Genomic DNA, 12,027 nt, shown 5'->3' on the forward strand with positions numbered 1-12,027 from the left:
TTTAATGACAGGGCTCTCCTCCACATGTGCAAATGTTGCACCAAAACAAATTACCCATGACACTTTTCTGCAGGGCCACCTTCACTGCACCCTGAGCTTAGTGCCACACAAGATGATTCTGTGAAAGAAATACAAACAAGCCAGAGCATTTTTCCCCCTATAGAAGAACGATAATGTATAGAGCCAGACCTTTCTCCAGTGCTGGCACAGCGCTGTGGAGGTAGGTCTGGCTATGCGATATTGCATGAGAAGTGATGGTTTTTCCCTTTAATCTTCATTTTAAACCTTGAACCTCACATATACTGTTGTCAGACACTTTTACTGAACAGTTTGACTGCTTCTGGAGTCTTTAAAGTGCTTCGTGCTTCCATTAGCAACATGTTACTTGTGTGACTGGAGGTCATACACTGGTGTAAAGCTTTATGATAACTGTCTCCCGTGCCTCCAATTCTGGTACTGAAGTCGGGTCCTAATTGCAGCCACAGGTGCCTCATTTGCAGCCACCCTGGTTACTGGCAGATGTGTTGCTTTCTCTCTATCATGCATTCATTTGACCTCTAGATTAAAGAAATCTTAACATAAACAATGTCTGAGAACATTCTTTACCTTTACTTATTATCATGAAATGTCGGTATTTGAACCTTCCTTTATGAAGCCACTAAAGAAATCCTTGAAGATTTAAGTCAGCAGAATGGTTCATCCACTATGGACCTTTAAGATGTGATTCAGGGCTCCAGCTGGGCGAGATACGTCCCCCACAGCCTGCAGAGGATATGGGCTTTATATAACACCTTTATGACATGGCAGTTTTTTCACATTTGTTCTTTACTGTATTCAAATAGCTACTCTGATGTTTATGTCATTTAACACTTTAACTAATGGTTTGAAATGGTCACATGAGTGGTAGCAAATTAAAATCATGCATCATTTATTTGCATAAAACAGTCACAGCCTAGGCCTTGGTGATATATCAATATTGTGATATGAGACTAGATATCATCTTAGATTTTGGCTATTGTTATATCATGAGACTTCGTAAGTGTTGTCTTTTCCTGCTTTTAAAGGCGTCATTACAGTAAAATGATGTAATTTTCTGAACTAACTAACTGTTCTATTAATTGCCTTTAACCACTTAGTCATTATATTGCGTTAATATTTTGTGAAAGCATGAATTGTTGTCCCTACACTATTAAAATAATTCTATAAGATCATTAAATATTTGCACTATTTGATCATTTACAGTAGGTTATTTTAGAGAAGATGTGTATACCAAGAAACATATTATATATGGCAGCATAGCCTAAAATGATTGAGATATTATTTATAAGCCATATTGTCCAGCCCTATTTATAACTACCTATTCTGTACTAAATGTGCAAAACAATAACATTCAGCAGTTTTTTAACAAGATGGTAACAACCCAGTTAAGAGTAAAAATATTAACTATTACTGAAAATCTGTACTTAAGTAAAATTAGTTACATTACTGAAATATTACTCAATTGCAGGTAAAACTGCTGGTGTAAAAAAAAAATACAGTAAAAGTACTTTACAGTAAAAGTACAAAGTATTCTTCTCAAAATCTACTCAGAGTTATAAGTTTAACAATTGATGTTAAATGTATCATCAATAGCAGATATTCAATCCAAAGAGGGTGCTATTTCTCCAAATCACTTTCCAAATTAGGGCTGCAACAATTAGTTGATTAATCCATTAGTTGATCAAAAGAAAATTTGTTTGCATTTTGATAATGAATTGTTTAAGCCAGTTTTTATTCAAGAATGTCAAACTTTTGCTACTTAAATGTAAGGATTTGCTACTTTTCTTTGCCATTTATGCCAGTTAATGAAGAGTCTTTGGGTTTTGGACGTTGGTTGGACAAAAGCAATTTGACGAGGCTGTGGGAAATTATGATGAAAAATGAAAATCGGCAGATTAATTAACAATGAAAGTCACCATTAGTTGCAGCTCTTGTAGTCAGTTACAAATATGCAGATGAAAAGTTTGAATGTTAATTCAAATCTCAGTACTCAATTACAATTACAAAAAGTAACTAATGCTTAATTACAGGTAAAATTATAGGCTTGAAAATAATGGCCATAAAGTGCCCCAAAAATGATTTAATTACAGTAATTTCAGTAGTTGTAATTGGTTTCATCCACCCCTGGTACACACAGCCCAGACTAGATTACTGGTGTGGAATTTGCAAAGGGCTGCACAGTCCCTTCCAGGAATAATAAATATTGCTGCCATATTGATCAAATGACAAAGCAGGATTTCTCCACACATCAGAGGCCACTTGGCACACGAATCAGCGGATAGTATGCGGCGTATTGTTCGAAATCAGAGGTTTGAATCTTGCTCCACCTCATCCTGATGAGTGAAGAGACAGGAAGGTGTCTTGCAGGACAACAGGTGCTTGCTTGAACGAGTTGTGACATGAATGTTAATATGAGGTTATGTGCTGCAGCAGAGACCAAACGCATGTTTGTGTCAATAAAGTTTGTATTTCTGGTGTTTTAACGAGGTTGACTGATAGTAAGTGAGGCCGAATGTTGAGCTCATGTCAGCTACATTATATACGGTGGAGTAGATTCATCTGCAACAATCATCTTATTCTGTAAGATCATCATATGTTTGCATTATTTAAAAAATTACTATTATTTCAGAAAATGTGTATAGCAACATACATACATAATACAAACATACTGTTTATCATGGAATAGCCTAAAAATATCAAGATATCATTTCTAAGCTATATCGCCCAGCCTTATGACAACCAGAGTTGAGTCAGATTACTTTGAAATGCAGTCAGTTACTGAACACAAATTACATGGCAATTTTTGTCTTTTTTCATCATTTTCATCATTTTAAAATTGCTGTATTGTAATCAAAAATGGAATTATATAATCCTCGACAATGTGACTTTAATCTGATTACACATTTTTCAAATGTAATCCAGTTGATTAGGTAATCTCAATTACATAAGAGGAAATAGTGGAGACTGTTTGATTGTTGCGTTCCTGTGCACACAACACAGCCCAGACTAGATTACTGGTCCACCCTGGTTTGGAATTGGCAAAGGGCTCCACAGTTCCAATAATAAATATTGCTGCCATATTGATCAAATGACAAAGCAGGATTGCTCCACACATCAGAGGCCACTTGGCACATGAATCAGCAGCTGGTATGCTCCATATTGGTCGAAGGTTTGAATCTTATAGAACTGCTTAATCAATTATTCAATTAATCATCAACTATTTTGGCAATTGATTGGTCAGTTTGAGTACTTTTTAAAATAAAAATAAAAAAAGGCCAAAGTTCTGAAATTCCAGCTTTGTAAATGTGAATCTTTTCTGTTTTTACTCCTTTATGACAGTGAACTGAATATATTTGCACTGTGGACAAAACAAGACATTTGAGGAAGTCATCTTGGTCTTTGGGAAACAGTGATCACATGTTTGCACACTTTTCTGAGATTTCATGGACCAAACAAGTAATTGATTAATCAAGAAAACTTTTAAAAGATTAATCGTCTATGAAAATAATCATTGGTTGCTATAGAGTCTTGTTCTGTCTTTGTCATGTAATAAGTGAAGTGTCTCGCAGGACAACAGGTGTTTGCTTGAGCGAGTTGTGACATGAATCTTAATATGAGGTTATGTGCTGCAGCAGAGGCTCAACGCACGTTTGGGTCAGTAAAAGTTTGCACATCTGGTTTGTAATCAATGAGGCTGATGTTTTCTTTTTCGGGGACTGAAAATGAGTGGGGGCGAATGACAAATGGAAGAGAAGCGCTCCTTTCATTTCACCTGCTCGTGGTGTGAAGTGTCGGACTGGCTGCAACCATTCGCGCTGCTTCCGCGGGGTGGTCTCACTTCTGCAGTGGTTTTTGCAAAGCGCTTCGCAGCGAGGGGCGACAACTTTCGTGTAAAAATGACTTTCAGGAATAATCCAAAAACATCATTTATTCCCCTCATATTATCATCAGACCTGCAGCCGAATACACACATCCTGCGACAGCGTGCGTTTCTTTTTCCACTGTATCAGCCTCCCCCTCTCACGCCAGCAGAGAGGAACAGAGTATCAATCTGATGCTGTCCACCGTTTCCAGGGTGAAAATCCCCCTAAGGAAGCATTCAAAAGCTGCTAATTAAAACAGTTGAGGGGAAAAAATCAAGCGAAAAGGAAAAAGACAGGATAACAGGGGGCATTGAGAGGGGGGGAGAAAAGAGGAGTACGTTTGGAAAACATCTAGAGGAATAGAAAATCACGCAGAAAGACATGCAGGTAAATATTTACGCTCTTATCTCTCAGCATTATGAGGGGGAATAATGGTGTTTTGGTATCAGTTGTGTGGTTTTTATCTGCGTATGGCGAATCAATCAGCACCGGTCTGCTTGGACAGCTCCGTGCGTCCTCCCCCTCCTCCGTGTCTCTGCCTCTCTATCTGCTTCCAGCTGAAATGCTGCTTGTAGCCACACAAGAGCCGTGTCGATGTGTCTCTTCGCTTTTTTTCCCCCGTGTAACCGTCTATACATCTCTATAGCTCTCTCGATTCATATAAATAATTAAGTAAAGACGCACGGAGCGATGTCGATAAGTGCTGCGAAGTCGTGCCACCGCTGGAATTAAACCTCTAAATTGCCTCTTCTGCCTTCTTCTTCTTCTTCCTGCAGGAACGATTCTTGGGGAGCCTGGTCCACAAAAGGATGTAAAACGGTGCTTACAGATGCATCCCATACAAAATGCTTATGTGATCGTGTATCTACCTTCGCCATTTTGGCTCAGCAACCAAGAGAAATAGTAAGTAGGCTATTGATTTGTTATTCAGTGTGGGTTTTATAGGCCAATGTAAAGGAGAAACGCTGCCCGTGTGTGTGTGTGTGTGTGTGTGTGTGTGTGTGTGTGTGTGTGTGTGTGTGTGTGTGTGTGTGTGTGTGTGTGCTGTTGCGACTGGAAATTGAATCTTTGCTGTGCTAATCCCGTTAAATAGTAATTCAGCGGTGAGGGGAGATTGTGGGGGATATTTCTAGTTTGCACATAGATTTAGACAGGGAGGGTGTGTGCACGCCGAGGCTTGTGTGTGTGTGTGTGTGTGTGTGTGTGTGTGTGTGTGTGTGTGTGTGTGTGTGTGTGTCTTCTCATCAGTCACATTTTGGTGGAGGGGGGAGGATAAAAGTTGTCAGATTGAACGTGTTTTGTGCTCCTCTCTTTGCTGACACCTTCTGTGTGTGAGGTTGTGAATGTTTTGGGCTCATCGTTGCAGAAATGAGATAACTGTAAAGGAGGCATTGTCATTTCTTGAGAAGAAAAAGTAATTAACACTGAGAACATACAGTACTTACATAGTGGCCTCTGCATTAGTTCACTATGGGAATCGAGATATTTTAAAATAATCTGTTACCAGGCCAGAAACATTTACAGCATTAATTTAGCCATAAAAGTGCTTTTTTTTTTTTTTTGGTGATGAATCACTCATGACTAATGTATGGAACCACATTACTGTACCAGCATGCTCCAAATTACAGGCCTATGATTGGTCAGCTCTAGGGCTGGGTATGGTTTAAAAAATGATGATACCAGTACCAATACCAGTACTCTTAAAGTGATACTGATGCCAATAGAGTAGTCTATTCGATACCTTTTTTATATAGTGCAACTTTCCACCCTGAAGTTTTCTTCATTCTTTACTAGATGCTTCATCATTGACAGAATATATATTTAAATTATACATTTTTTTTTAAATAAAAATGATTGAATGCGGGTATCATTTTTATATTACTTGGCACTGTGTTATTTTAATCAGTACCTTATAGGTATTGAGTACCCATCCCTAGCCCTAGCCAGCTCACATGAACAGCATCCCACAGATTGCAGGCCCATGATTGGCCAGTTCTAGGGCTGGGAATGGTTTAAAAAATTCCCACACCAGTACCCTTAAAGTGAAGCTGATACCAGTACAGTGCTCAACCCAATACCTTTTTTAAACGGTGCAACCATCCATCCTGAAGTTATATTCATGCTTTACTATGTGTTTCATCATTTTATTTTATTCACAGTTTTTTTTTTTCTGAAAAAATCCTTCTACATTTTATGTATTTACTTTTATCAGATACCACAGGTATGAAATTTAACCATTAAGGCTGGGTATCAGTGCATAATACCTTTAAAGTATCAATTGAAATGACAAAGTACCAAGTCATATTGAAACTTCTCTGGTCAAACAATACCTGCATTCAATCATTTTGGTACACAGGTCTAGGAAGAAACTCACCATTTGTATGGTTTTGCCACCAAAAGGTCAAGAGTATGGTTATTTTACAAACCTGCTGTGTCTGATAAAAGTAAATGTATAAAATGTGAAGGTTAAACTGTGAATATGTCTAAAAGGATGAAGAACCTTGTAAAGCATAACGAAAACTTGTGTGGACAGGTGCACCATGTTTAAAAGGTATTAACAGGGCACTCTATTGGTATCAGTATTACTGTAAGGATACTGGTATTCTCATTTTTTAAACAACATCCAGCCCTAATAACCATATTCTTGAAAGTTTTGGTGGCAAAACTACACACACAGTCATTTTTTTCTAGACCTGGGTACAAAAAGGTTTTAATTCAGGTATTGCTTCACTGGAGAAGTTTTGATGCTACTTGATATTGGGTCATTTCAGTCCATACCTTAGATTGATTTGGTACAGATACCCAGTCAGAGCCAGCTCACATGATTTTTGAAATATAGCTGGACAAAACAAAGAAAAACAGTATTTTGATGCACTTGAGCCTGGATTTTCTTTGCTTCAGCCTTTGCTGCTGTTTTGTAATCTAATTTCCAGCGCAGATAGGTGGAAAGTTTTGGGCATGCATCTAAACAACCTTCAAACCCACGCACGCACTTCAAACCTCACAGTACATTAAGGAACCCACAGTGGACTGTTCAGATTGGTGGTGGTTGTTTTGATTGGTTCCATCTCTGGGCAACAATAAAGATTTACTGTCCTGCGTGAACCACATCCAACCTCCCACTGACTGCTTCGTCTTGCTCTGTCTCCTCCACAGACCATGGAGTACTCAGGGGTCCCATCTGTGACATTGATAGTTGGCTGTGGTCTGTCTTGCCTCGCCTTGATCACGTTGGCGGTGATCTACGCCGTGCTATGGAGGTAACAAACGCTTTAAAGCTGCAGCCACATGACGACAAGTGATTCACAAATTCAAGGAACAAACTGATTTGTTGGCTTTTGTCTCTTTAGGTATATTCGCTCCGAACGATCCATCATCCTGCTCAACTTCTGCTTATCTATAATCTGCTCGAACATACTGATCCTCGTTGGACAAACGCAGACCCACAACGTGGTAAGTGTCATTTACGGATTTATTCTGCACAAATGGAAACATGTGGAGGTCCAGTGGTTGTTTTATAAGGATTTAACTCAGGATAATGTTGCAGTGAAAAGATACAAGTACCACTTCAGTGTGGCCTTGTTTAGGCTGAATAGAGCTTTATTTTTGCACAAGAACGTTTCCTTGGGATCTTTAGGTTTGCACCGCAAAGCCTTCTAATTCATGTATTGTGCAGTTTATCATGCAGAAAATCATGACATACCTCTCAACAACAATGGATATCATCACAATTTATTCTTGGGTTTGACTCGGGTTTGATTTAAAGCTACTACAAGGATTTTTTAGCTGGTTATGAAAATTAAATTAAATTGATGCTGATGCTTCTGTATGACAAAAGCAAATGAGATCATCAGTAAGAAGATTAGTTATTCCTATACATATAGTTATTCTTAATGTTGGCCACCGGGACAGAGCCTGAAGTGAGCCCGTGTTTATATTATACAAGGTAAAGTTACAGTAAGTGATACGTTAGGCAGTGAAAAAGAAGCAGGAGGAGATTTTTCTTTAGATAGTTTAGCTAGAAAGTTCTGCTTAGTAACTTTAATTCTCATTCTTCATTGACCAGAAGCCTGATCTATAGTGTCTTTTGTCCAGCAGATGTTGTCTTTGTCATTGAGAGTACAAAAACAAGAATATAACAGTTAGGTTATCGCCTCTTTAGAGCTGAGCACTCATTTCCTTTTGGGTCTTGCACAGAGAAGCTCTTCATATTTCATCCAAATGGAAAATTAAGTGTTTCTAATGCCTCTATAAGATGTAGATCTACTTTGTGTTGGCTCAGGACCATTGGTCTTTAGTCAGGTGTTACATTGTCCTCTGGTAAACTTGAGACAACCCCAATCTGTTGGCACGGAGACGGTGATGAGCTTTAATTGCAATTAAAAGTGCGAGGCCATAAAGAAAACTGGAAAAGAAAAAAAAAAAGAGCAAAAACGACAAAAAAAAAAACTGATGCTAGTTTAATTGCTGTGGTTCAAACATGAAGTGCTGTGGTTATTAACAAGTCAGAGCAGTTTGGCAGTCAAGGATATTCAACTGTGTAGGAGAAGAAAGGCAGACATGATGCACACCAGGAGACATGGTGCACGGGTCAATCAAAGACTAATGAAATTATTGTGATGTCGCCCTGAGAGGATCCTGTAATGGTGACAATAAAGCGGATGGAGGATAAAAGCAGCTCTTAGATTATTCTGTGCAGTGTGCATTACTGAAATGACTCGAAGCCATCACAGACGCACATGAAACTGTTTTTGTTCAGATGTCAATGAGAGCTGAAGTTCAAATTGAGTCAGCAGGATTCAAAAGGACAACAGCTATAGTTAAAGAAGGACCGCATCCAATAAATATGTATCACTTCCTCTCTCCGGCTTCATAACTGGCCAGTAAACAAGTGGCTAATGTAAAAGATTGTTTGGCAAACAGTGGTTGGGATTTACAAGCTGCCCACACAGATGCCCTTCTCAGTCATTTGGCAGCACTACAGAATGACACATTGTCCATTTATTGTGTAACCATATTCTCGCTATACCTTTACCTTTTGCAAGAACACTGTTTTTTTCCCCTCGTCTCATTATGTCCCTCTGTTTCTCCTCATTAATCCATTCTCTTTAGTTTTTCGGCTCATTAACAAGCCAATGTTTTAGTATTTGGACATTCCAACGCTGCAGCAGTCATAGATTTCAGTAGAGCTGAAGAGAAAATGTAAGACAGAGCCAAAAATCTTTTAAAAAGCTTGCAAAAATTAATGTCTGTGGGGGTGTTCCATCATTAGAAATGCATTTGCTGGTGCTGTGCAGCATGGCTACTTACACTGTGCTTACATGTATGACTTGTTCTCGGAGCAGATGGGCCTACCAGCAGTTGGGGGCTCACATTGGACCAGACCCTGCTCATAAATCAAACTGCTTCCTCCCATTAATTTTCCCGTGCTCAATGAAAATTGAATCATGAATAATGAATGAATGAACGAAAAGAAAAATAGTCTGAAGTTTGTTGGTGTAAACCTACAGTATTGTCCTTGGAGGCTGTAGATTAAATATGGACCAAACTGTGTAACCATTCACCGGAACTGGATCATACCATGCAGACCATGTAATCTCATAGAGTAACAACAAACAGCCTCCACACATGATAAGTTCATCTGTTTCCTTCTGGCCCTTACATCCAGCACACAGTAGTAGCCAAGACTATGAATGCACAACGCTTTAGGGCATTTTTAAAGCTGAACTGATTTGAAGCCTTGTCAGATTTAATCAGGGCTCCAGTCATCTCCTGTCTTGATTATGAGGGCCACCACTTAACGTGGAATACTCACTCGGCATGCTCCTTATAAGATATCTGTCTCTGTAATCTGCAAAGAGATTAGGTGATTTTCAGAAAATCCACTGACATACTGAAGATGTCATTTCAGCATCTCACAGAGTGATTCAACAAACCACCTTGAAAGACTCGCTGGGTGACAATCTAAAGCAACACGGACTAATTTCTCAGTTGTTATTTAAACTTAATATTGAAGCTGCACAAATCAATATTTTTATTAACCATCGATCAAATTACTCCATGTGATATGAAAGGGGTTGCTTGTAGCAATAAACCCACATAAAATTATTGCCCAGCGCAACAGTTCCCCTTTGTTCTGCCGAGTGTTTTTGCCCCTTTTAGCTCATTGTTTTGGTTTTACTGACCACACACACTTTTGTCACTTTAATGGCTCTCATCAACCGTGTTTCCAGCAGCAGCTGCTGTTTTCAGTGTAAAGCTCTGATATTTCTGCTAACCGCTTAGCATCAAATAACACATGGTGGTGAACATAGTGGAGCTTTTAGCTGCTAAAGAACAAGTTATTTCATTCAGAAGTCAGTGGAGACCAAAAGCTAAAAGAAGAGTGAATATTGGACTTACATTCATCAGGTGGCCAGAAACTAGCAACTTACAAATACATGCTAATGTTGCTTTGCATCTTATGGATGTTTAATTAAACTAACATATTCATCATGCAAACTTGAATATGTTTTGTTGCTTTGCTCACAAGTGGTCAAAAATCACTTAAAGCAGGTTTAATGATTCAATCCTGCAGTTCTAGTAATTCCATATTTTTATTCTTTATAAATACACCTGACCAATAAAGTTGTTGTTTGGCTGTTTTAGCTGGTCTTCCTTTTGCAAGAAAATATGAAAATCAAAAGTCCGATTTTATTACCTGTAAGTACAAAACAAGACTTCAAATGAATTGTAAAGTTGCTCTGCATCTTTTAAATGTGCAGTTACACAGCAGTTTGCTAATGCTGCTTCCTTTATATTTCCTTCAGGAGTTGGTATAGACCAAAACAGAGTGAATATTGGTCTTACACTCATCAGGTGCCCAGAAAAACGAACAAATAAACGCTTAAGTTGCCCTGCATCTTTTAAATGTGCAATTAGGCGACTATTTGCTAACGCATTTGCCACATCTTCTTTCAAATATGTCAGTGGTGTGTTTATAGCTTCTTGCTCTGCTCACAAGTGGACAGAAAAACTGACTTAATGCAGGTTTAATGATTCAGTTCTATAGTTCAAAATGCTTGAAATATAATATCTTAAACTTTTGCTTCTGCATATATACACAACCGATAAAGATCTGCTCTTTTATCAGATTTTCCTGAGCAAGAAAACATGAAAATCGAAAGTCAAATTTCATTATTTGTATTTCTTAAGTTGGTGCACAAAACTGGATATGTTATTTCAAACACAAAACTGAAAAGGAATTCATTTAAATTATACTGTGGGGTTTTCAGATAGCAGTATTTTGCATATTTATTTCTCGTGTCCTCCAGACACCTCAAAACCATCATTAAAAATAGCAAAATAGGCTGTTGTTGATTCAGTCAAGTTAGGAAGCTGCAATCATCTTGTAGGTCTCCACCACTCTGAGGATAGAAGTTAAAGGGCAATTTAATACTGTTGCCCCTTTGTTCTGTCTTGACTGCATCTCTCTCCTGTTGTAATAATATTTGCGAAATATTTCGTCTGTTTGATCAGACATGCTGTAGAACCCAGTGTTTGAGCGGTAGGCTAGCAGAGGAGAAAACATAGCCCCTGTGTGGGTTTAATTGCCATGCTGCCTGACACTGCCTCACTTGTTTTTCCTCCATCTCTTGTAAGAAGTGCATATAATTGGCTCCACTGTTTGTGGATTCAGACTTGCTCATCGTCTAATAGAAATCATCTCTTTGGTGTGGAGGTGTCCTCTGGGAGCAGGAAGTCAGTGAGTCACCTTTGCCTGCCTGTGCTTTTCTTTTGTCCTCTGTCGTTGTTCATCTTGGTTTATGGAAAGAAGACAAAGAGAGGCACAGACACTGTTGTTTTTCCAGGGAAGGCAGAGTTAGAAAGTGTTGGAGTTAGAGAAGCTGTTCCTCTAAAATGTTCCTCCCATAATGAGTGAAAATGTTTTATACATTAAATGTCTGGTAGTTAAGGTCTACTGTGTCTCAACCTGTCCCTTTACTGTTAAGCTAAGACAATAAAAACATCACTAGACAACAGTTGGCTTTTATAAAATGATTAAAAAAAATAGCTCGACATGTCATAAAGTCACATCTGGTCAGTAGCATTGTGAGCTGACAGTTATTCTTTAGACAAACAGCTT

General features: G+C 38.5%; 1 protein-coding gene across 6 annotated transcripts in view; it reads left to right on the top strand.

The window, feature by feature from the left end:
- The window catches only part of adgrb3 (adhesion G protein-coupled receptor B3), a 172,602-nt gene that overhangs the window by 134,697 nt on the left and 25,878 nt on the right, over window positions 1–12,027 (top strand). For all 6 annotated transcript variants that reach the window (XM_084735208.1, XM_084735207.1, XM_084735210.1 and 3 more), the window contains 3 exons: window positions 4,679–4,805; window positions 7,059–7,162; window positions 7,253–7,355. In XM_084735208.1, coding sequence (XP_084591334.1) covers window positions 4,679–4,805; window positions 7,059–7,162; window positions 7,253–7,355 — 334 coding nt within the window. The remainder of the gene's footprint in view (window positions 1–4,678; window positions 4,806–7,058; window positions 7,163–7,252; window positions 7,356–12,027) is intronic.

This window comes from Lutjanus erythropterus, chromosome 14, assembly GCF_056507025.1.
Source record: "Lutjanus erythropterus isolate fLutEry1 chromosome 14, fLutEry1.hap2, whole genome shotgun sequence".
In the NCBI taxonomy this organism is placed as follows: domain Eukaryota; kingdom Metazoa; phylum Chordata; class Actinopteri; order Lutjaniformes; family Lutjanidae; genus Lutjanus; species Lutjanus erythropterus.